The sequence below is a fragment of the Taurulus bubalis genome (assembly GCF_910589615.1).
Source record: "Taurulus bubalis genome assembly, chromosome: 1".
Taxonomy (NCBI): domain Eukaryota; kingdom Metazoa; phylum Chordata; class Actinopteri; order Perciformes; family Cottidae; genus Taurulus; species Taurulus bubalis.
In genome coordinates, this window is record NC_136589.1 from 10667278 (window position 1) to 10694236 (window position 26959).

A 26959-nucleotide genomic window follows, 5' to 3' on the forward strand; every position below is an offset into this window, starting at 1 on the left:
TTTCAACAGATTCTAGGAAGCAGCTTTCTATGGAATAACAGAAACACATCAGAAAGTAATCAGCCTATAGTGTTATCCTGCAGCAGGTAATTGCACCTGTGACATGCTCCTCCTCAGGGAGGTAATTATTGTGTGAACACAGAACACAAAAATGTCTTTAAATTGCCTCGTAGCCTCGAGACATTTAAATAGAGGATCTGCTCTGATTAAAAAACGTCTTTCAATGGAGGCTAGATTGCATGTTCGGTTCGTCAAATTTAAAGGGGAGATGACACCGCTGCAGCACACTTAAAACCTGTTAACAAGTAACAATCTATGGTAATTAGGTTTGAAAATGAACGTTAAAGATTGTGCTACTGAGCAAAAAGAAAAAAAATAAGAAAAAAAATGACAGTTTCAATCATAGTTTGGAAATGGAAATGGTCGACAAGAGTCGAAGGACCCGCAGAGAAGAGAGGAATATACCTGGAAGCACCGTCAGCCAGGCAGAGTGGTAAGTATAGCCGATAGAGTTCCCTGCCAGACAAGTGTACACGCCCGCATCCTCAAAAGACACATTGGTCAAGAAGAGAACCTCTAGCTCCTTATCTGTAGTGTTAATACCGGCCGTCTGTGGAGGATGAGAGGGGGAAAGATGGAGGGAGAAAATAAAGAGAGAGAGAGAGAAGAGATATCATGAGCCTAAAAGCTCCTGAGAGGAAACACCAAATACACCCTGTAGGAAAGGACAGGAGTGAGGATTTATAGGAGGGATTTTCTTCTGCTGACAGTGGCGACGCCGACACCTGAAAACACCCAAAGCATCACCTTCACCGCGCTGCGAAAGAAGCCTGCTGGTTCAATCTAAAACCACACACAACCCAGAAAGATGTCATGCTGCAAAACCTCCTTATCAGTCAGTTTAACTCCTACTGAGTCCCAATAGTGAAAAAGTTTCCTGTCAATTTGTTTCAAGAATTTGCTCAAATTCATTTTCTTGATTCTAGTGTGGCAACCTGCATTATACAGTATTTCTTGAAGATACTGTCACTAATGTAGAAAATACTTGATACATGTTGAATTATACTGAAAACAGGTTGATATATTCACACATCGATTTCAGATTTCATCACTTATTTTAGTGCTCAGTAATAGACAAAAATGACTTGATAAGATGTACATTTTTGCAGCGGACATTCAATTTTTGCCAGTGTCTCAAAACTGATACTTCTGAACTTATAATATGATACTATTTTGAGCGGAGAAGTGTGTTCACACTGACAAGTATGTAAATATGCAGAATGAGCACTGGTGGTGAGCGCTTAACGGTGAAAAGGTTGATTGCGCAATGGAACTTTGCACGCCTCAATGTTCGCCATGTTGTCTACGCAGTGGAAAGGGCAGGACATTTGTTTGTAATGGCCATGTTTGATTCGAGACATTACCCTAAATGTGCACACTTGACGAGCAAGTGCATAGTGTAGGCAGTGTACTACATGTAAGTGTACTAACAGAAGTATAGGATTTGAGATACAGCATTACAGTTTTCTCTCGGTTGCTGCTACAACATGCAAGTTTAAATTAAACCAAGCAAAGCAGATCACTTCACCATTATTTTTAGACCTGTAGCTTTTCAGCTTTCAGCTTCAAACTTTGATTTAGGATGTTGGTCTGAAACATTTTTCTAGTTGTCTATTTTGTAGAGGTTTTAGAGGTTGATTTAATGTCGCCACAATTGTGCATTGATTGTGCAACCTCTACAGCCTAAACTCTACTTTAGTTTTTAGGGGTGCCTCAAGGACCTATTCTGGGCCCACTGCTTTCAAGAACTACCTGTTCATGATTTGTACACATCTTTTATGAAGATTTTAGTTCCCTAATGCAAGATGTTTGAAACCATTTTTCAGTATGTTTTTCAAGCCTTATTAGAAACACAAAGATGGTATTCAGTATTATAAAGAGAAAGACGTACAACATACTTTATAATACTTTGCAGCGTGGTTGCTAAATAACCTTGAAATTACTCAGAAAAGGGCATCACTGCAGTTGTGGCTTTTCCCCTTTGACTAATGGTGGGTGTGATGACCAGTGGGGGAGTTTCCCAGTGTCTGATGTGGCTCGGTAGGGGGTGGGCAACTCTCCTTCCCCCGGCCTCAGTAATGAACAGTGACATCCAGACCCAGTCATGAATCAGAGCCCTGCAGAATGCTTTCATATAAAAGCACATTAATACAGCTGGAGAATGCACTCCCGGTGAAATCAATATGGTTGTGTGTGTGTGTGTGTGTGTGTGTGTGTGTGTGTGTGTGTGTGTGTGTGTGTGATGGTGGTTTGTGGGAGAGAGAAGCTTTTGAAGTTGTCTCAGTAATTAAAGGGTGCGATATTGTGTTTGTTATTGATCTGTAAGGAAGACAAAGTGGCACTGCGTGTTACAATGGATGATAGCAACTAGCAACAGAATGTGAGAATAAGCCAGTGAGCCAATCAAACCCACAACCAAGAGGAGCCCCGCAGAGAGGAGACACAGTAGAGGATCAAATGTGGTGAAGACAGCAGTCGCCTGGAGCTCAGGATTTACCTGGTTTGTGTATCTTAAGCCAGAAAGCGTTTTCCGACTTGCCTACAAAGTTTGAGGCGCGACACCAGTATTTCCCAGCATTTCTCTCTGTCACGTTGGACAGTTTCAACTTACTGTGGGCCTCTGTGTGTTTACTGACAACACTCTGTAAAGGGAAAATTGAGAGGCAGTGAGGCCTTTGCAGCGAATTCCTGAAAGATCACATGTACAGAACACACACACATATTCCATTTGCAGAACTTTTACTTGCAACTCAGTACTTTGACATGAGCCTAAAAGAATTGCAAATTTACATGAAACACCTGGACAGTGAACACACACACACACACCGTACTGTACATTGTAATCTATTGGGAGATTAAAGGCATTACAGCGTGTCAATCTTCTCAAAGTGTGTGCGTTGCACACAAACACATCGCTTGTGGCAGGCTCTCCAGCAGAGAAACTGCAGATGAATAATTAAATGGGGCAAGCGCATAAAGGAGCAAACATATCATGTTTTATGGTTGCTTAATGAACATCTTTGGCTCGGCTCCAGACGCCTCCCCTCTCCCTCCCTTCGCCGGGGTGAGACGCTCATCATTAACCGTTTTTCCAGGCATCAAAAGAGCAATTTAGGCATTTCTCCCCCCCAAAAAAAGATCTTGCATGACCCCCCCCAGCTGTATTTAACTCCTATCAAATTGGCCACACAGGAGATGTCGCAGAGAGTCTGAGTGAACTGCGGTGGGACCAGAGAGAGGCAAACATATCTCAGTAAATACTGTTTCAATTATGTGGTAGTTGAAAATAGAGCGTGGAGTGTCTCTCTCTCTCTCTCTCTCTCTCTCTCTCTCTCTCTCTCTCTCTCTCTCTCTCTCTCTCTCTCTCTCTCTCTCTCTCTCTCTCTCTGTCTGTCTGTCTCTGTCTCTGTCTCTGTCTCTCTCTGTCTCTCTCTGTCTGTGTGTGACGGTTCCAACTTCTCAAATCAAACGTCGTTACATTATGTGAAAGCTAGAGCATGCAAATGGTTAAAAGAAAAAAGCGGCGTCTTGTTCTGACTTCTTAGACCACTGCAATAAACTTGTTATTTAATTATCACTTCTTTTGCATGAAGGAAAAACAAACATTTAATAGCTGTTTCTGGCAGTTTTAATACATCACAAAATATGGCGAGTGAGCCAATTTTAAAAGAGGAGTTCAACATTTATGGCAGATTTAGTTACTGTAGCCAGAGCTCTCTGTTTCCTCCTGTCCTCAGTCTTTATGGTAAGCTAAACTAAGCTAAGCTGGCTTCTTCTTTACTAATAAATACATAAGAGTAACAAATTCCATCAGTGAGGCGCTGAGTGTCCCCCGTGCTCACGAAGGCCAGCTGTGGAGGAGAGAGCCAGAGAACACTCTCCTACCTTAATGATATCATTATGTATCAACTCACCGCTGAATAAAGTAGAGCTAAGTCTGAAAGCCTCAAATCCATCACAAGAAATAGATGAAGGCAGCAATGTTAGATTATCTTTGTTCTGTCTCCTGCCACTCTTCTTCTTCTTTCATTTTCCGTCTCTACCTTCTCCCATTTCTTTCTCGTTCCCTGCGTTTGTCTACCGGCCTCTCTCTCACCCCCTCCCATCCCACTCATTCTTGAAGCCTCTCACCCTCCATCTTTACCCACCACTCTGTCACACACACTCTCTCTCTTTCTCTCTCTCTCTCTCTCTCTCTCTCCCTGCTGACTTTGCCCTTCCTTGTGTTCCTCCACTCATTTTTTCCATGGCTTTTTTGGGTGCCTCTTCCCTCTTTCCTCTCTACTCCTCCTCCTCAAACCACGCGACGCAGCACATCTGACGGCAGTGGCGGTTAAACAGAGCCTGTCTCTCTCCCTGCGTTGCCGCCACCACGGCAGTTAACTTAGTCCAAACCAGATGTTTGTTTTATTCCCTCGCTCTCTCTAGAGGCAGAAAGAAAAGAGGGCGAGGCTAAATAAGAAAGCAAAAGGCCTTCCTGGGTTTTTTCGATGGGTGTCTTCCTCTCCCCAAATAAAAAAATAAAAAATACACGCCTCACAGTGGGTTTAGGGTGTTGTCCTCTTCGGCGAGGAATGCTTTCTACTTTCTATTCTTGAACACCAGTGCTGCTTGGGTAGAAGATGAGACCTCCAGGAGTTATTCTTAAGACTACCCGGTGCCTTACCCTCTGATTGAGAAAATGCTTTTTATGCATTTCAGACAAAAATACTGGGACAAAAACATCTGAGCAGCTTAAACCAAAAAACACAAATCAGAATGAATCAGTAACTAATTAATACTTGGAGATAAAAGTTCACAGCCTGTTGCTTTACTTGATGTATAACAGAAGAGTTAATTCATGTAGACACGTCCAGCCAATCAGCAGCAAGATGCATCATCAATGAATCAAAGCTGGACTGCCAGTGTGGCAGGTGTGGCTTCAAAATGTCCAACATATGGCCTTTAAGGTGGATTTATGCTTTTCTAATATCTGATGAAGCATTTGATCTGGTCTATGGATGTAACAAATAGCTAATAATATCATATTTGTTGTTGTGACTGTTGTCAGCTTTTAGACAACTGGAACAAAAATCCACCTTTAATTATGATTTAATTTAATTCACCCTCACAGTTGCCAATCATTGTCCGACACAATAAATACTGTAGGTACCAAAATGCATCATCTCCTATTCAATCCTATACAAATCCTAAAAAAATGTACTCAAGCTTTTGTTACAAACAGATTAGATTATTAATATATAACCGTCAACTGAAAAATGTCAATTTAATAAGAACTGTGCTGCCAGACTTTTAACCCAAACAAGGAAAATAAAGCATATTGGCTTGGTTTAACTATAATCCCTTGGCTTCCAGTATCTTTAAGAATAGATTTTAAGGCTATGCTCTTCATGGTTTGGGACCGGCCTACATTGCAGACTGTTGTTTTATAGCCCTTCACGAGCTTTCAGATCTTCTACTGATGTTTTTATTACACACAATTATATGTATAAGAAAAAAAGTAGCACAGCTGTTTTTTTAAAAACCATGCTTCAAAATGATGGAATACCCTTTCAAAAGCTGTAGGAGACACAAGCGCTGTGAACAATCTTCAGCAACAGCTGATTTTGGCCTAGAATTATTGTCGTTCAAAGCATCCGTTGCATTTTTATTTATATTTTTTTTTAGACGCTTTTTGAGCTAATTCTCAGTATGAAAAGTTCTCCATGAATTAACTTATTATTTTGTATTATTTACTGTTAAAACTGAAGCGGTGCAGGTGCACAGAGAGGAACAGAAACTGATTTACAGCGGTATTATTAGGTTAATGATGCTGCCGTAAAAGTGCAGGTGAGGCTTTCCTTTCCCATAATGCCGGCGTGGTGTTCGAGGAACGAGCTCGTCAATTACACGCTGCAGTGAAAAGAGCCTGTGGCCCCCGCAGACCCACCTCCAGTACAAACTCATTAACCAAGACATTTAGGAGGGATTAATAATGAGTGAAATTATCACAGGTTGAAATCTACTCCCGGCAAACGCCGGTGGGACCCGGACTCGTGACGAGATGTGGGCCTCAGACCCACCTTCAGGATGTTGACGTAGGGACCGCCGTCGGGGCCGTAGTGGCTGCCGTTCACCTCGATGTGCTTCAGCCACTGGATGTGCGGCTGGGCGTCGCTGTAGACCTTACAGTGGAACTCCACTTCGCTGCCCACCACCACCGTCTGATTGGCCGGCAGGCCCGCCTGGAGGATGGGCCTGTGGGGGGAGCGCTCTGGGAGGGAATGCACAGAGTCATTAGCACAAGTCATGCATGGGAATGATGCTGCAGGAAATGAAGATATACAGTCTTTAAAAAAGAATATTTCACACCAACAACTCTCGTGGGTTTATTCAAACCGCTGGTGCGTGTTAATGTATTCCTTGTTTACACAGAAGCAGCAGTGAAAGTCGGTGTTGTTTACCTAACACATCCAGCTGGTAGGTGTGGGTGATGGCGCCGTACTTGTTCTGCACCACGCAGGTGTAGTTTCCCCGGTCTGAGGGCACGGCGCTCTCCATCACCAGACTCCACTGCTGGTGTCTCAACTGAAGGAGAGGAAAGAACAGTCAGGATATGTCATGACAACACATCTAAATCTGTGAGGATACTGAACCTATTTCAAGAAATCTCAGGGGGGAGATGTGTCGGGATTTCAGGCCTGACAGACGAGTGCTTATGTATATTTCCACTTGTGATAACATACTATCATCTCAAGTTCATGCATATATATTAGGACTTAAAATATCATCTTTTCAAGTCACAAACCGAGGCTGAAAGAGACCAACGCCTCTCTCACTAACAAGCGGGTGCTCTGTCCAGAGGAAAAAACCCTCCTCGCCAGCATCAGATCTCCTGGCTCGCTCCCTCCTTTGATTTCCTTTTGGTATGATACACAAAGAAGCCAGGTTTACCGAGCCGTTTTGAACAAACATAAAAAAAAATGCTAATACAGCTTTAAACTGCTTGCATTAAGTGCATGATGGTTGATGCAGAACAGACGCTGATAAGCAGAAAACTACATCTTTTGGACACGGTGAGAACGTCTTGATGGATGATTGTGTGCCCACAAAGTACAACTGAGACTCGTCTGATTAGGTGTTTGCTGCAGACTTTGCATCAGTTTTAAAAGTGACAGGAGAGACCAAGTAATCCTCAAGATGCAAGATTGCTTTACAAGTTTCTAAACAGTGATGGCAAGATAAACGGAATGCCACAAAGCAAATTGATTAAAGGAACATTTCATATGAGTCTAAAAATCATTTCCTTCTCTCCCCCTGCAGTGCAAGCTCTTTTATTTATTTTTTTGCAGCTCTGAAATGTGGTTCCACTGTGCCAGTCAAGAGCAATCCATCCTCGCAGAGAGAGTCGCAGGGCTAAATCTTGCGTAGTAATTCAAACCAGGTGTGGCTGGATGGCAGCAGCAGACAGATACTAACTTGACAGCTTCAGGAGCTGCTCAAGAGGCGGAGCGCGCAGCCCGGCGAGGCGAGAACAGAGAAACCGGCCACGCATCGATAGTCAGAGTCTCCACGGTGGCCAAGAGGGACGACCTCCGCAGCTTAAGTGGAAACATGCAGCGAGACGAGCATGGAGCGAAGTCCTCGGAAAAGAGGTCAGATTCACCAAAAGACGGGGGAGCGAGTGATGTCAACAAAGAGGCTTTTCAGGGTGGAACACTCGGCATCACCTGCGTCGGAAAATGTGCCGACCCAGAGAGGGCTCAGTGTTTTCACAAACGTTTAACCCCACGCGTTTCAGGTGGGAGGCCAGCCATTCAAGGAACCTTTATGTTTGTAGGTCGAGGATCCCTCTTCCCCCGTCTGTGTTATACACTCCTTCTCTCCCTCTCTCTCACTCTTGGAGGCGCATGCGGAAAATAATGTAACTACTGTAAATATTATGCATGTGTATGCTTTTTTTTCTTCTTTTTTTTTGCAGTTGCGTGGTAACGTGGAGCAGGCCGCCCTGCTCAACGCTGGCAAATGACTGGCTCCACCCCGTCTACCCCTCTCAGAGCCGGGGAGTCAAACTGGAGTCAATGGCTGCTCTCATGAGCAGATGAGTGACGCCTTCTGCTGCGGTCACTGAGCACAGAGGAGGGGGAGGAGGAGGTTAGAGAAGGCGGCACGTGAGGAGGGAAGCTTGAAGGTGGTAAAAAGTCGATGCTCAGTTGAAGCCAAGACCACCAACAGAAACAGACTGAGATCAGGGTTGTGGTCTTATTATTTAAGTCTCCGTATCATAAAAAAAAAGACATAACTTCATAATAACGCAAAGCCGAGGCAAGGTACATTTACTTTAGTTCTCTGCTTCTTTTTAGGTACTGCTACTTTGAAGTACTTTTGACTCCACTAAATGTATCTTGACAGCTAAAGTTGCTCTGCAGATTTTCTCGTTTAGCTCGAGTGATGATTATGACTGCTGACAAGGAAGAAATCGTGAATGTTGCCACTCTTAAAAGCTAGAGCTGTTTCAGCTCAGTAAAACATGGATTTTTGATACAATCTGTGATCTTTAAACTTTAATTCGTCAGCATGAAAGTCCCCAAACTGGAGCTCCAAGTATTTGATCATTTCATTATTTGCAATTACATGAACTTTGTTTAGGCCATACAACTTTTTTTTAATCTTACACAACTTTCAATTTACAAATGAACAGTTTAATTTAAAAGCAATAAAACCCACTCTGTTTACAGACTGTTTACGCTCACACATTCTGCTCTTACATCATTACTGGTGCTGGTATGACTGATAGCATATGGTGGCTAATATTAGCTCTGGCTATTCATATTGCTGTGCCATGGATTTTTGAGTCACTTCACTGGCTTTTTTTCCACTTCACTGGAGTGTAAGTGCAGGTTATAACATTATTGATTAACCACTATCCCATGATGGTCATGTGGCCACTTTCAGCAAAAACAGCGGATAACTATTAGAGAAAAGGCAATTTTCAAATGCAAGAAACATTGTAGGCAATAATTAACTGTGAGTAACATTTTCACTTTAATTCTCCTCTGTCTTTCCCTCGGCACATTTAATTACTTTCTTCATACAAGCCACTTGCTTTTATGACCATGTTACATTGGCTAACCCTTGTTGAACCTGCATCATTAGTCCCCAAACGTGATAATCCCATCCATTCCAATCACGCCAGATTCCAAACAGAATTAAATTATTAAGGAGCTTATGTTAGAGTCATAGGAGGCTTGAAAGGTTTTAGGGCTTTGGCCCTACAGAAGGACACAAGCCATGGGAATGGACGGGGAGTTTCACACTGCAAAAAGTGTGCATCTGAAGGAGACATTAAATCAACATAGAGGAAAAAAGAAAAGAGGGAGTTGTAATGCAGCATTTTGTGCATGAATTATCTTGAGACAAATAAAGTTATCGGCTTAATTTTAACACATTTTTTGCCTTTCTGAGTCTGCCATGGAAAACAGTGAGGTTAGCTCACTCTACTGGCGGAGCCTTTCGCTTATTTTAATCAAAACAAGAATTCCCAGCTCGACTGCCAGCTCAAATGGTTCATAAAGACGCAGCCATTTTTTGCAGTGTAGCAGTTGTCTGAGAAAACACAGGAAGCTCTGCTCCCTTTATAGTCCAAACCCTCCGTCTTCACCTCGCAAAATAGCCCCGTCAGAACCAAGTTACCAGAATTTATGACTTTGTCAGAGCGGACCAGTGGCCCGGATCTGTGCTACCGTCTAATTTGACCTCCAGAGAAAGCGGAAATAGATAGAAGCGGCCCTGAGGGCTCGCTGGCAACGTTTGTGGGTCCGTTGCCTGAGTTTAGCTCTTCCTGCAGTTGCATCAACACAGCGGAGAAGTTTGTAAAATTGGAAGTATGAGAGTTCAGAGGAGAAATAAAAAGAAGAGTGCGAAAAACAAATAAACAGGATTATCTGTCATTTTTTCGAGACCCCTTGGTGTATTTGTGTAAAACGACAGGGGGGAAAGGTGAATGACCGTGGACGCTCTGAAAATTAAAAAGAGTCCAAAAATAATCTTGCAAAGTGTAGGAATTCCTAAGCGGCCTACAGAGACTCACAATCTGGGCTGTGTTAAAGTCGGGACTGGAAAAACAAGGATGTAAAGTGCTTAAAGTCTTAAAAAGTAACAGTGTGGCGCCCGTTTAAGAGCTCTGGGTTGGAAACCTGTCAAAACAGGGATTGAAAAATCTGTTAAGCGCCAAGCGACCTGGACGAAGTGAAACACAATAATTACATTGTCAACTTTTGTCTCGCTTGTGCCGCCGCGGTTCAGCATGAACACAATGCAGTCCCTCCCAGCATATGTGGCAGCGTACAACAGCATTGGCTATGGCTTTCAAAGACTCAGGCCGCCTCAATAGGCCGGTGACACGCCCATCCCTCCCCACCTCCATCTGATGGCTCAATAGAGAGGTGAACTTTGACCTTTAGGCCCTGCCCCGCCATAATGGAGGAGGCTCTGAGTGCCACAGTTTGTCTGGCAAGGCGCACAAACCTACGGCACGTCGCCTCTGCTGGAATTTCATTTTCCGTATTACAAATGAGCCACACATCCTATTTACCGTTTCATTTAGTTTCAACAAACGCATCGTTTAGTTCTCTGTGTCGCATTTCAATAGACTCACAAAGCACTCGCAAGACAGAACTGAATGTCTGAACAGCCTCCAGCGTGCTGATGGGAAAGAATATACTGAGACGACGTTAGTGTACAACTATACCGGCCCGTGAGACTTTGTGTTTTTAATAGTGATAATCAAACCAGCAATATTGTCATTTTTGTACTCAAGTTGTTGATAGATTTATGTTGCTGATGTTCTACTGAAATCTTTAAGTGTTACTTTCTTTCAAAAACTACAAATAGTCAGCCATTTGCTTCCAGGAAAAGCATGTGCAGAAGCATCCAGACCATCAAATTGTCCACTGGAAAAAAGGAGAAAGAAATCCTCTTAAATGCAGCGCCAACACCAAGACTTTCTAAGAAAAATTACCGCTGCGAGAAAGTCCTTTTTGGAAAATGTATTACACAAAAAAAATTGAGGTGGAGAGAGAGTCTCCAAACATAACTGCACATATAAACTTATTAAATAGGAGCTGGCTTATGCACACTATATTATCATAACATGATAGTAATATTTCATTGTTAAATATCCCCATTACCATCGTTACCGGTGTGTTATATATCGGTGTAAGATAATAATGTCCCTCACAAAAGTTTCCTCATATTATACAAAAAGAAAAGTGATTTCAGGCCTTTATGGAAGATGTAATCTTGTTAAAATGGACGTCTTCAAGGAACAAAGCGGAACACGGTGCATCTTCTGAAAGGCCACTTTCAACCACTCCAGTATGAAGCCAGGAGGTATTTTACTAGGCGGGTAATGGGCCTTAATGGTCGGTAACTTTCACCTCTTGGTGCAGATCGGATGGCACTAGGAGTAAATGACAAATTGTGCTGGTAGGCAGTGCTGAGTGGATGGGACTGCATTGTGCTGATCAGCATGGATCAGTTAGCAAGTCACTTAGACACACACATTCACCCACTTGCAGCCCTGAGAGACAGGTGACAGAATCATCCCATCACACGTCCAGACCTTTAAAAAAGAGAATCAGACACGGTCGCGATTCTTTCAGCAGAAATTAACCACGGCTGTCGAATCCAAAATGATCTTGTCATTTCAAGACGGCTGCCAGAGGAAAACGGCTTCACCTTGAGGACCCTGTTGGAGGAATAGAGTCTTTAGAAGGCCTTTGTGAGGCTGTCAAGACCCCCCTCCTCCCAGTCCTACAAGGTGAACTCATCACTGGCAGCTGTGAGGCGGGGTGACACGGCTGGACAGAAGTCTGTCCTGACAACAGATTGCTGAATTCTGTTGTTCACGTGTCTGTTCGCACGATGACGATTCAATCTACAACTAGTTTGTTCGCTTGTCATCCTTCTTTCTTTTGCTCTTCATAAACATTTCTAACAACTATGTGTTGCGTTTCCTTACACTGTTGCCGTTTGACACTAAAAATCTCTATAGCAAAACAACAAATGAGTTTCCTGAAGCTTCCACAAAGCAGTGATTGTTCAAAAAATAGCCCCATGTGTAGCATTAGCCACCAAGACTGAAAGGACAAAGACGGGAGAATAAAAAAAGAGGCATCTGCAGAAACATGTAAGTAAGGGACATCTGTAGATCATACAATTGATTACACCACTTACTAAATAAATCAATACTTTGATGCAAAATATCAATCTAAGAAAGCTTTTCTGTACACAGAGATCAGAACTGTGTCCATAGCAGCCATCTGCTATAAAGAAAAGAACAGACCGTAGAAGGCCGTAAATGACCAATCAGAATGGAGTATTCAACAAAGCCGCGGTGTAATAAATAATAGAGAATCAAGCGCTTCTCATGGTGTTTGACTGACAGGTGATTTCTGGGTAATGCAGTGAACAAACACTGGACAAAAACGAGGATCTGAAGGATAACCATGTTAGAAATTAAGCGACAACATAATGATGTTAGACACATCACTCAACTCGATTAAGAGTTAATGTGATTAGATTTTCGGTGGTAATGTGCAAATGTCCGAATTATCTTCTACACATTGCTTTAAAAAGAAGAAAAAAAGACTGATGAGTTTTTAAAATATACTTTGTTAAATGACTGAGCACCAAAGACATTAAACATTGTTTTGTGCTGGACAGTTGAGCCTAATGTTTTGCAGGGTGGAGGTGGGGTTAGCAGAGGATTTGACATCAAGACGGGTGAAGCTGTTACCCCTGACCCCTCTGAAGCCAGGCCATGTCACGGGCTTGTCTGTCACCCAGCACCCTGATTCTATAGAGGGTGACCTCTCCGTTCACCTCCCTAAAGGCCAACAGCGGCCACATGGCTAACTGGATTGTAAAACGGCTCTGGGACAGGAGGGGAGGGGAGGGGGAGGAGCATCTCGATAAAGACACAGAAAGGAACGTCTCAATAACTGCCACCTCCAATCTCACATCTCCATCACTGTGGAAGACTTTGTTCGAGAGACTTTTCTAATGATACATATGGCTTTAATGTTCCATAATTGTGTGCAAAAGGAGCCACACAACACTGTTGAGTTGGGTTAAGTGGCTTTAAAGCATATAGTCGGCAAGTTATGTGAAGCCACGTTCACTGAGAGTGAATTAAAAGGCAAGATAAGGTAAACGGGGAAAAACGTAAGTGGTTTCTTTTATGTGACTTACCCTTTGACCCGAATTAAATCCCAAACAAATAAAAGTTAAACCGGAGAAACAGTTTCTGAAAGAAGGGCAGCAGAAAATATGACATTAAAACATGTTTTAATGGTGTACAACTGCCCCTGTTCTGCTTTAAAGCGCTGTGCACAGACCAACAATCACGGTATCAATCCAACGTGCACCTCAAATAACACAGGGACACCCACAGACTTTACAGCACCACGAGGGCCTCCGCCGTCAGTATGGGTGGCCACAGCAAGATATGGTGCCAAGTGCAACCCGCTGAGCTATACAGAGTGGAAAATGTAAAGGAATTTGCCTCTGACAACCCAGTACAAGGCCAACAGGATGCCACGTACGCTGTGAATGCTTACTATGGATAGTCAGCTATACTTATCACTCTCTAATTACACATGCAACATCCCATCGGTGCATGTGTTGCAGTGACCAAAATGGCGACTGAGGGATCAGCACTGCACAGTGAGATTTTAATAGTGATTGAGGCTGCAGCCAGCGGTTATTTTTGGAATTGAGTATTCTCCAGATTAATCGATTAATCGGATTGTGTGATTTTCTTGAGGTAGTAGAGCTGGAGAACGTTTAAGAAAGAGAACATAAGACAGAACTAATAATTGGTTTCCCTTTTCAGACACTACTATCTGTCAAAGCTAAACCCACTTAGTGCATTAAAGTGCCAAATTACATTCCAGGTTTCAAGGCTCCAGACTAACTTCTTTCACCATCGTCCTGAAAAATAATCTGAAGCCTCTTAAACCGTCAACAATTCTTCATGGGATCCTTTTACTTTGTTATTAACAGCTTCTGTGATAATTTACATATAAAACACACAACTTGAATGATTAGGATATAAAAAGATTGTATATTTAATTAAATATTGGCTTTGCTGAAAAACATATCTTAGCATTAGTAGGTCATTATGTATTCATTATAAGCTGCTTAGAGCCAGTCTTAGGAAGTTAAACTGGTCATAATTCTCTCTCTAATATCTTCTGATATGTCTGGAAAAACATCTTCAAACAACTGGATTTATTCAAGTTTCTCGCCAAGAACTACATTTTACAAGATGACATTTGAACGCCTCATAATAACGTTATAATTTACCTTCACTCAATTGTCATTTTTATTCAATAGAACTTGAACACTTCACAATGTAACTCAATGCAACCTTCTTTAACCTTAGCTTTGTTATCAACTAGCTCTCATCCTCCTTTCACCCCTTATACTGATTATGCTGACAATAATATCTTAAAACAGCACCAGGCACCAGAAAAACAATCACTAGTTTGTAATTTTCTACACAAAAAGGACACTTATGGATGAGGGTGAGCAGTCAGAGATTTGTACCGTGTACAGAACAGTGATCTGACCGAGATTCATTTGCTGCCAACAACGCAGCTGTAAACTTTATCATCGGCAAATCATCTGGCGTAGTAAACGTGCTAAAGGTTGCTGTCGTGGAGCCACTCAGAGTGTCCTGAGGGTTGGTGACAGGTGTGTGTGTGTGAGAGAGAGAGAGAGAAAGAGAGTGGGGACAGAGGGAGGGAGACAACTGCTGTTGGTCTGCTGGGAGCAGATGTTGGAGATCTCTGTAAACTGTTAATAGCTGCAGGATCTCATTACATTTAACTCTTTAAATGCCAAGCCTCCACCGGGGAGAGAGCGTCTCTCACTGCCTCGGCCACCACCGGCCTGACACGCAGACAGCTGAGGCTAGACAAAGCAGTTTTAGTTTCACTCTTTCTGCTTATTGTCTTCAATACGGTTTTAAAGCAAAAACAAATGCCTCAAAGGGTCGCTTCCCCCAACACAGCAATTCAACATAACAAAAATAAGATAATTTTATGAATTGTAAATTGGACCAATGTTTCAACCGAAACTGTGGGGAAAATTAGTAATGACTGTAAAATCCAAACAGGTGAACTGTCTCCCCTCAGCATCACCTTATTAAAACAGTGTGAGGACTGAGAGTAAGGGGGTATTCAGGATCAGGCTTTTTCTAACTGCTTTTTGGAGAGCGCCTCACGTTTCTCCGAGATGAAAACTTAATTCAAAGCAAAAAAAGCGCCCGACATCGTTAGCGGCTTTTTCTTTTCTTTCACATTGCCGTGACCTTTTGCAGGCTCCCCGGAGCTATATGACTTTACCAACCATAGTTATTATGATCTCAACGGGAAACAGCAGGAGGCAAATTAGTTGAGGATATGGTGAAACTGTTTTCATTCATTTTAACTGGACGGTTAACTATGAGGTAGCAAACAGTTCATGGTTTATTTTGAGCTAACGTTTGCCTCGCAAAAAATAATAATATTAAAAAGCAGCAACATGAAAAGAAAAAAAAAAACACTTGGGCTCAAGATAAGGACAGAACGAGGACTGGAACAATGTACCTCCCTGGACATCGTTTTAGCATTCATATGTCATTAAGTTTGAGTTTATTTTGAACCAAGACACAGGTTTGGACTGTTTGAATTCCGATCGTCTTACCACACTGGGTTTGTCTTTTAATCCTACAGCTCAGGGCCGTTAAAGGAACACAAAAGTAAACCAAGCCCTGTTACTTTAAGCAGTGCCATTCCACATGAGAGCCCAGTGTTTAGAGAGAATCCAAAACGGAGTACAACAGCTGTTTGCTGCACTGTATTATGTCAACATTGAGCTATCACGCGAGGCACGCATGTATCTGTGTAACACTCTTGTGTTCAGCACAACAGTTCGACTTCCTGAATGTATTTCTGTGAGTTTAGCAAGAAGGGGGGTGGGGGTGGGGGTGGGGGGCTTAGAGCAGCTCGAATCCCGCTGAGGACGTCCGGCCCTGCGGCGCGTTTCTTGACCTTTATTTACCGTGAGAAGATTCACAGAGCATGAGCGCTCTTTCAGCACTCCGCTTCACACTCCACTTCCAGTTATAGCAGTTCACACCAGGGAGCATCGCATCACTCACACGGATCTACTGATGGACACACAAGCAGCTACGCTGGACTAGTGGGGGATCAAGATGCCTTGCTAAAAGGCACTCGGATGGCCGCTCAAGACGGGTGGAGCATCACCTCCTGCTGGCAGCTGGTGTGAGGATTTGAATCCTTCAATCACAGCTCCTCTTGTGCCCTTTAGGTGTCAACATGTTTAGAGTTAAGTCCTCTCACCTTGATGCCTCCCATCCTTTGCTCTCCCTTGAACTCTTTGCCGTTCTTCAGCCAGTGGATGGTCGGCGTCGGGTTTCCGGACGCGGCGCAGCGGAACTTGACCGTGTTGGCGGCTGGAACGGCCAGGAGCTTCTTGTCCATCTTGTCGGGCTTCGTCCAATACGGAGCTTCTGTTGGGGAAACACAAAACATGCGTGAGTCATGGAAAACTACTTCTCCAAAACAGAACATACTGTACTGTGCGTGCTATTATTCAAAATTGAACAACAAAATTCAACATCAAAATTGAACATAACATTTAATGAATGGTTATCATTTGAAACCATTTGAAATAACTCAAGTATCGAGTCATTCAAGACGTCCATATAAAGACTCAAGTACCACTCAAGGCGATTATGCTCAATGCGCTGTTTGTTGCATTAGTAGAGTGTACAAACAAAATGAACTGTAAAGAGTCGACAAGTAACCTTCAAAAGCCAGACACCAACAACCACAAGGAGGGATTGTAATTAACTGTAAACTCATGACTCATATTCATGGACTATTTTTTGTCCTTTATTCAGGCCCTGTAAAGTAAGAAATCAAGTATTACATGCATATTAAAGAAACAGAGGTTGAATATCCTGTAAATTATTGGATTTGGCCGCGAAATATGTATTCAAATGTTTAAGACCTCTTGTTTCTAAAGCACCTAAAATGAAATGAACCCTCTATGTGTGAAATCCTCAGACATGCTTATAGAGCTTTTTTGTGTTTGAAATCAGTAAACTATACTACGTCTGAAAAGCTCAGATCGTGCATCGTTACCAAAAATTCAGAGGTGCACAACCAAGTGCAGCGACTGATTTCGGAGCCTTCGCCTAACACATGCAAACTGTGATTTCGTTGTTTTCCAGCACGCTCATGAAGTATGAACTGAAGCTGAAGTCTCATGACCATTAGGGGAAGTCCCAGTCAGGTCACAAGTCCTCGTGCAAACCATTTAGGTCTCAATCCTGCCAATTAAAGTTCCCCTTCAAAGTGTTAATGCGAGTTGCCTTTTAGCCAGCGGATCGAGTCCTTTTGATGAACACGGTTCTCTATTTTCTCCTCTCAAGTCCTCATTTCTGTGACTCTGCCAAGATGTACCACTTTCAGATGACAGATCAAACCAGAGTTTTCCATTTTCTGGTATAATCTGAGATCATACAAATGTTTGAAATGTTTGGGGAAAGACCCTCCAGGAATTCATAGTAACATGTTTTAGTAATCACTAAAAGATGGTACAAGACGGTACAACTTGCTCCACTGCCCCTTCTTCAAATTGGTCCCCATCTTGGACGAGTTATGTCCACCGTCAGAACAGATGTGAGGCTGTGCTTTCACTGCAAGTTTTGCATAGAGTACCTGCACCCATTTGTGTCTCCATTGTCAAGCCCACCCTTGTCCCGAGAGAAAGTTCAAGATGCACAAACGGTGTAAAAACAGTTTGACGGAGGACACAAAGCGAAGCGTCACCAGGGCCAAAACAAAGCGTCATCGCCTTCCTCCCCCTCCGACGACAATGCCGCAGTTCATTTGAATCGTCCGATTCCCGAGCGTTTGTAAAAACCTGTCGGGGCGATTTATTGAGTTGTATAGAGAAGACGGCGGACAAAGAGAGTGTAGCGAGTCAGAGAGGCCTATTGTTCCTGCTGTGTGGGTGTGGAAGGGTGAGAGCACCGAGGCACGGCTCAGCCACTTTCTTTATAGGAGTGTGAGTGTGTGTCTGTGTTTCCCAGGACAAAAGCTGGGGAGGAGGCTGACCGCTCATCAGATGTCTCTTTTACTTTCAAAAAGCAGGAGAAGAGAGAGAGAGATGAGCAAATTAGCATCTCAATGTCTGTGCTTTTGTGTGTATGTGTTTGTGTGCATGTTATCAAACCAAAGTAACCCACATGGGCCGGTTTTTATTTCATCAGGACGACTCAGGTGAGCTGTCAGTAGGCATACCCCTTGGAAAAACTGAAAGGAAACCGGTTCTAAATGGGTAAACACCTGGAGTTATGTGAAGGTCCAGAGTTCACTGTTCTGCTCTTTGTACTTTAGATGTTACGGAGTAATAAGACTAGTATTGATAAATTCAAAACAATACCCATCCCTATACGTCAATCAGAGAGATGGACTTATTTCATCTCTCTAATTGGCAGCATGTGAGTCTGTTTATCATAATGCTTTTGGCTGTTCTGATATATTTCTGACATTTTTTTTTTTTCTTTCTTTTTGGCTGCCGCCATCAAACCTTTGGCTTCGGCGTCACAGAGTAATTACAACCAGATCAGGAGAGAGAGATTCAGTGATGAAAGCCGAATCTTCTTAGAGAGCAAACAAACGGAGCGTTACTTCACTCTATTGAGTGGGCTGTGAACCCGGTGTGTGTGTGTGTTTACAAACTGCAATGGAGCAGCTGAAACACTGCTCCCTGCTTGAGTTAGAGACTCCCCAGCTTGCTGAGGCAAACGCTCTCCACGTGCGCGCGCGCACACACACACACACACACACACACACACACACACACACACACACACACACACACACACACACGCCACCTTAAAAGGGAAATATCTGTTAGATTTCATTACTTCTTGTCTGTCTCGGCGTGTTCTGGAGCGACACTCGGCACAGCGTGGGACAACCCTCCGAGGAGTCTGAACACATTGTTTTCTTGGCATCGCGATCAGCCACACACACACACTCGGTCAAACAGAAACACACAGAGAGTTTTTAAACAGTCTCTCTCCTGATGTGTGGTCCCCCTCCTCCTCCTTTTTGTCCTGCTGAGCCTAAAAACACCTTCCTGCTGCTGCTCCTCTAGCCACGATGATGTTTTTAACCCAAAATAGCCGCTAAGTACTAACTGCTGTGTTTCTGCACGAGGTCACCTGTCAATCAAACCGAGTTGTCGGTGCTGTGACAAGTTCTTCTTCATAATTTCTGGCGATACATTGTGGTATACCAGTGGTGCTTGTTTTTTTTTTGTTTTTTTATCTGTTGCGAGACAGCGGCAATTGCTGCTCATGCTAACCACCATTTTTTCTTCAGCACCAGAAATACCATCACTTCCTTGTTTTTACCATTTTACAATGACAAACTGTCTGCTATTTTGTTTTCAAACAGAGCTTGAATGATCTGATTTTCACTTATTTTTGTTTCCAGGCTTTTAAAATTGAATGTGTTTGGAAGTCAAAAGAAAACAACATCCTGATATGAAAAACCTTAGATTATGCTTCAGGAAGACATCAATAAACAATAAGATAAGGAAAACTAGAATCAAAGCTGAAAGTAATTATGAAAACAAGAATTGATGCATGCTATTATTTTAATAATACATGCACCTATATTTTTATTGATGAAAACTTTTTAAATCTATTTTTGACATTTGGTCACTTTGCAATGTAAGAGAGTAAAACATGTTGCCTTTTCCAATTTAGAAACAGCAGTCGATGTTTGAATTCAAGCGTGTTTTTTATTTACTGTGGAGCCCTCTGCTCTGTGCGCTCAGCAACACTCAGGAATCCCATCCCGGGCCTAATTGGCTGGCTGGCATTTCCTCAACAGAGGAAAACCCCACAGGGACGGGGGGAGGTCTAGAGATAACCCTGCCCCTGCATGGATATGCAATCGCTGTAGTGGAAAGTGGTTTAACGTAACATCTCTCGGCTCAGCAGTTACAGTGTCGTGTCAACCTGTCAGCTGTGGAGGTTAACCAAGGGGGGGAATCTCTACGGGAGCCTAAAAATACACGACTGGACTGTTTGTTTGGTTTACACCTTCACACACGCACACGATATGTCGACTGGGGGGAAAAGTATTGTGTTGCAGTTACCAGTTATTCGTCTGAACTGACATTTTCCTAAAGTTAGTTTTAGATTTCATTAAAATGTATTTGGCAGCAAATTTAAGCCGTTTAATTTCTCGACTTTGCCTTTCTATATCTAACAAAATATTGCAGGTATTTGTATTCCGAATGTTCTATTACTGCAGTCACCTTGGTTGTTTGTGTGTTATCTAGGGCCTCTCAAAAGTATTACTAATTTCAATCAAACTAAGTGGAAAGTTAAAAAAAAGTATTGATTGAGAACCAGAAATTGTTCTATTTTCTCTTTCCTTTAGTCTTTGGAACTACTGCACTTACTGACAGAAACAAAAATCCGTCACATTTATCCCAACACCGTCAATCCGTGTGGATTATAATGCGGATCCAGATGCTGATTAAAATAGTTTAAATACTTTCTATTATAAAAATAGTATACATATAATACTTCAGAGGACTATGCAGCCTTGCAGGGGTTCTGCTGTAAAACCTGAGTGCTGTTTTCTTGTCTCCACCAAAACCCCTACAGCTCTCTGTGTTCACTTTTTTCCTCCGACTCCCAGCTCTGTGTTGCGGGTCGGAGGAGCGTGACTGTGGCTCTCTATCAGCCCGACTTTAGCAATTAGCTGGAGCAGGACACACCGATCGCCGTGGCACAAGGCCGTTCAAGCGCTCAGACACCGATCTGGGGAAAAAGGAGGAGGAGGAGGAGGGGGTCTAATTGTGTAATTGTATAATTTGCCCTCGCTGACGCCTGCGAGCACACAGGCAGATTTCATTACAGATTACACTGGGGCTCTTTGAAGGCACGCTGCCCCGGAGGGCCTGCGGGGACTAAAGGCAAACAAGAGTCGCAGGAATGGCGGCCGCGGACCCGCCGTCCGGCTCTCTGCTCTCCTGCCAGGGTAAACAAGGAGGCTGCATAGCTCAGGAGCACAGCACAGATTAGGCTCTGTTAACATTCCTACTCCCCACTACCCCCCTCGACAAACACACTGCTCTTTCAGAGTGTGGACGCTGCTTTCCATGTCACAAGAAAAAACTCACTTTAATAACTTGTGTATCGTGTGAGGGTAAACTTTTATTTGTTCTGCTGTCGAATAACTTTAACACAGCTGTGGTCTTGAAAGATGGTAATCATCCATGATGACTTAATGTAGACAAAGTTCCTTTTATGATCGATACAGGCTTGTTAAACCAAACATCTCAACAGTTTACTTTGCATATTTTTATGTGTCTTCTGATTTATATTGATTCGGCCTTTCCCAAAGCAGATTGCATCAGAGATTTTCCTTTCTTTCATGAAATAGCTTAAACAGACATGAACCAACTTTGTGCTGTATTTCCGACACATGTGGTTTCCTTTGTGTTTGCCTCTCAGAGTAGAACCGTCAACCTCACAGTTTGGTCAAGGCGCCAAACTCTCTCTACCGGCCAGGGGGCGACCCCTCTAGTCTCGTTGTATAGAAGTCTATGAGAAAATTACTCTACTTCTCACTTGATTTATTACCTCAGTAAACATTGTCAACATGAGTTTATGGTCTCAATCTCTAGCTTCAAGTCTTCTTCAAGGCAGCATGATGTTCATTTAGTAAATGATGGTCCATTTAGAGTCAAAGAGACCATAAAGAGAAAGCAGAGTATGCTTTAGGGCGGGGCTACCTTGTAATTGACAGGTCATTGTCACAGCCAGAGCCTTATACGGTGTCTCTACATCACTCCTCCACATTCCAAATATGGTCACTTAATGTATTCCATAATCCAAAATCCAAGATGGCGACGGCCAAGATGTCGAACTCTGGGCTTCAAAACGGCCGTCCACAAACCTATGGTTGACGTCACGATGACCACATCCACTTTCTATTCAAAGTCTATGGTGTAAACAGAACAGACACAGCTGCTGTCTTTCTCTTCGAATAAAAACGAAAAACTAAAACTTGTGTCAATGTTACAAATTGGTCGATAATATCATTTGGGTGCAGGAATTACTGTGACTGCCGGGTAGGTGTCTAGCTCCTCTGTCTTTTCCCAGAAGGCCGTGGGAGTCAGCTGAGCGACTTCTGGAGGCCGGTGGAGAGTGAGCTCATGACTTTCTGTCTGTCTCTCTCCTCTGAGAACAGTCAGCTGTGGCCAGCAGCATCATTTCAACAGAGTGACTCAAATCTTCTCTTTTGTTGCGCCATCTTTTCTCTTCTCTTACTCTGTTTCTTCTGTCTCGCTGTCCACCCCCCCCCCCTCCACTCCCTCATTACATTAATTGTCTCTTTCGCCACGTCCACGTCTCTATTATCGTCTCTCTGCATGTGGGTGTGGAAGTTCTTCCGCTCACCGACTGGGACTCTCTGTCTGGCTGCATGGCTCGTCACATGGCTCCTTCCTGCTCATAGTCGGCTAATTAGCGGTGGCTTAGCGGACATTAAGCAGCGATAGGGGTTTAACGTTTCTGGGCTAATCCCTCTCCTTTTGGCCAGGAAATCGGAGCCTTGTATGTCATGAGGTAGACTTACATCCAGAGATTAAGTCTGGCAGTCCGAGGCTATTTACCGGCATTCAGGATGTCTGCAGTAAGCTGCTGCCGCCGCTGCCACTTCGGCCCGTTTAGAAAACACTTCAGGCTTTCACCGCCACATTCAAACACATTCAGGTTTTTACATCACAGGTGTTGGAGCCTGTGACTCTCAGTACAAAGACAACGACAGGAAGCTTCATGCTCTGCTTGTTCTGCTACTTTCTTTCACAATCTCTACGGATAAGAGCATCAGCTACCTGCTTTAAAGGAAAATGCAATACTGTACCTGTATACCTTAATATAAAACATTTTTGAATCCTCCAACATCTGAAGTGAGCTGAATGCGTGGATTACATTTCGAAAGTGAGCCAAGACAAAGAATATTAACATTCCTGTGTTCATTACAATTTTCGAGCGCTATATGAACAAGAATAACTGGGATTATTTACTTTGAGAGTTGTAAAATGACAGGATTAGGATAAATTAAGAGGGGATTACTTGATCCCTAACTGGGCCTTTACTCTTATTTTTCCAAGCACAAGCCTTAATAACAGTTGCTCCCTGTTTTTGACAGCCTGTCTTTCTCAAAGCTCCCTTTGCATGCTGTCATTAGCAGCAATTGCCTCATTAAAATACAGATGTATTTACAGTGTCCAGACAGAGAGGAAATCCTTAACATAAAAAATAAAAATAGCAGAGAAAGGAGAATTAATGGAGAGCGAGAGATCAGGGTTGACAACAGAGGGGACATTCACTCAGTTAATTAGGTCCCCCAAACTAAAAGTAAATTGTCCATCTTTTCACACATAATGACTGTAGCTGGATCACAGTGGTTTGGGTGAAACATTGATGGCGAGCGACCATATGGCGTTTGGGCTGTCTCCGCGCCTCATTTTTTAAGTCCAGTTGGAACGACACAAAGCTTCGTAAGAGTCTTTGATTTTGCGTCTGTGGCGTCGTCACCGACCCGGTTCCACATTTCGCCTCTGGCCCCAATTTTGTCGAGCAGTTAAGGCGGACTGGGATTCGGTTCAAGATATGATGGACTGTTTGACACTGCTGGCATGTGTTTTAGGCAGTTTTTTTTCATCGACGACTGCAGTCCACAGTCACGATGCAGAGTCGTCAAATTGATCCTTTATACTTTGAACTATTGTGAGCCGTCAGAGTATGCAAACAGTTATGAAAAATGTGTGGAAAGTTAAGCGTTTGTAGATCTCTCTCTTTCTGCAGGTTTCTCAGATTGTCTCCCTCGATTTACATCATCTCCTCCTTTCTCACCATATTTACAAAATTTCTTTCCTCTTATTTCTCTCTGGATTCATGCTAGCTGACAGAACAGAGCATGCAACAGCGCGTGCAGCCGGCAGAAGCCATCCTTCATCGTGCTTTGTTCACCTGCACCTGAACTCTGCACGTCTCCCAAGTGCCAAAACAGCTCACATCACAACAGAGGCAGTGTTACCTGCTGGGTAAAAAAAAAAAAACGGCAGCTTTTGATCCGTGCGACGGTGGCGTTTAGCTCAGTGCTCTGGGGAGACGCTTTGCTGGTGAGCAAAGCGAGACAGGGTGCAGTTATGGGAGCCATATAATTCCAATTACAGCTATACAACTTGGATCACACTCAGAGAAATCAATTTAGTTGCATCAATCCAATTATATTTGGCAATAAAAACTCCCTTAGAAGCAACTCTTGTGGTTCCAACAAACATGTTTTAATCTCAGTGACAAGTGAAGCTCCAAAATGCAGTTTAACTGCATTTTGCACAAAACACTACCTGTTTGTCATGGAATGAGGTTTACTAATAACTCAGCGTTTGCAACAGAAGAATACCTCAAATAACTGGAAGATATATAGACTTCATTAGGAGTCTACAACATGTATTTGAATGGAGGCGAGTAACATGCTTTGTTTGAAACAGAATACCTGCCTACCTACTATTTAAACCATCCATGAAGTTATTTCTTACAATGAAATTACAGTCAGGTAAATAAAAGAGACATGTAAATTAGGTTTTTACGTTTGTTTTAGACTCTCATATTGCACTGCAGTCCTGCCTGTTGCCATTATTTAGTCAAAAATATATTGTGTATATATTGTGTGTGCCACTTTATACTATTCATAATACTAATACTAATCATAGTTTCCAGTATCATGTATATTTCTCACACTGCACTGGAACTTTTATTCTTGTATGTCATACCTATCTTATCTTATTTTTATTTTCTAGTCGCATGGCTCGTTCTTGACTGTTTTAATTGTATTTAAATATCCTTTAGTAATGTGTTTCTTGCTTGCGATGCTTTTATATAACTTTTGATATGAAGCCCTTTGAATTGCCCTGTTGCCAAAATGTCCCACATAAGTAAACTCGCCTCGAAATGAAAGCCAATAAAAAGTCTGAAATTGTCATTAAACGGAACAACTGCGGAGTTATAGTTACGATTAGTCTAGCGAATTGATCCACACAACCTTTAATATTAATATAGAAATGACAAATCCATGTCTTCTTTGTCCTCATTCTGACCCTCCAGCAGCTCAAGGCTCCCAGACCATCCAGCAGTCTGTGTGGCAGCAGGTGCTGCTCATTAAGCTTAACGACCTAGTTCATGCCGCCTTAATGGAAGTCAGGTTGTATTTTCTACACGAGAATTCAAGAACGCATTAATGCTCCGTGCTTACGTGCTAAAAATAATGTCGCTAGTGGACCAACAAAAAAACTTGCTTTATTCTCGATTTAGAAACGAGTAACTGAAGAGTGGTCAGAAAAAGATGAAATTACAACACAAACCACAAAAAATGAAATGAAAACATGAGCCCACATTTAGGGATAAAGTTGTTTTCAGGTTTGAGTTTCTAGTTATGTGCCTTCATTGCTCCTACTTTTAGTAGAAGTTCTTTGGTATAATTTCACACAAGGCTGTTTATCATGAGCATTAACTATCTCCTAGTCGTAGGAAAGGCTTCAAAATGTCGCCTTACTTACACCCAATGACAGTGTCAGAAGTTAGCTGAAAAATATGAATTAAGAATTCACCATTTCCATTACCTGCATCTTCTGGATCTTCGTCATAATCTTCATCATCGCCGGACGACAGAGAATCTTTGGAGAAAAGACAAAAACAGAGTGCGATCAGCGTTTTTACCAGATCTCATTTGGCATCTGTACTCGTTCATCTGGACAACTTAAACTCCGTCAGCCATCAGATAACACAAGAAGATCTGGAACGATCATACAATTGATTCTGTGTAAGACAAGAGGGGAACAAAGAAAAAGCAGGAATTTTAATGCCCAGTGAAGATGAGAAGATGTGTGTTCATAAACAAGAATGAGTATACACAAAGATACACACACACACACGTTTGAATGCATCTTGAAACTGACTCTACTAAATGAGAAACTCATGAATGAGTCTACAGTTCTCTGTAGCGTAACAAATCGAACATACAAGCAAAACAACACACATCCAATTTTTGCGACGCTAACTCTTGCTAACAGTTAGCATGTGGGGTGACGACTAATTACTCTCCAGCCGCAGATACCACTGCTCATTATCGCTGTTTTCACGGCTGTGTCGTAATTATTTTCGATCTGACCTCGTCTTCCGGCTCAGCCTCTCAGGTCTGGTTAATGAGGGCCAGCTGTTGCCTGGACAACCTCGGTGAGCTTTAGCGGAAACTCCTGACGAGCAAGTTCTAGTTCCTATTGTTTGACACCTCGGCCAGGCGGCTGCTGTGGTGCAGCTCAGCCGAGAGGAGCTGGTTTGACTCCCGTCACATTACAAGTTTGGAAGGATTCCATCACTGTCAAAATATTCATAGACTATTGATGACTCATAGACTATATAGACTATATGATGCATTGCTTGACTTTATGGAAACAAATGGATCATTTGAGTAAAATAGCTGAGTGTTGTAATAAACACTAACACCAAAGACCGGGCAGTTTAATCAGGCTCAGTATAAATGGAAACAATTATCTATTTTTTTCACACTTTGCTTTTGCTAAAATGGATCTACACCAATATATATACACACACACACACCTTTACTAACAGATTTCAATCTATTTTGTCACTTTTTGGATGGCACTCCAGATATCTATGTTGCATTTGCGAAACATCCAATCTCAAAGGGACAAGATTTTTGTTTGTAGCATTGGCCAA

At 42.7% G+C, this 26959-nt stretch overlaps 1 protein-coding gene across 2 annotated transcripts in view; it reads right to left on the reverse strand.

Moving 5' to 3' along the window:
- fgfr3 (fibroblast growth factor receptor 3) overlaps positions 1 to 26959 on the reverse strand; it is a gene marked incomplete at its 5' end in the record, with an annotated part of 63810 nt that overhangs the window by 15707 nt on the left and 21144 nt on the right. For both annotated transcript variants that reach the window (XM_079231321.1, XM_079231320.1), the window contains 5 exons: positions 466 to 610; positions 6123 to 6313; positions 6504 to 6627; positions 16452 to 16621; positions 25831 to 25896. In XM_079231321.1, the coding sequence (XP_079087447.1) occupies positions 466 to 610; positions 6123 to 6313; positions 6504 to 6627; positions 16452 to 16621; positions 25831 to 25896 (696 nt within the window). The remainder of the gene's footprint in view (positions 1 to 465; positions 611 to 6122; positions 6314 to 6503; positions 6628 to 16451; positions 16622 to 25830; positions 25897 to 26959) is intronic.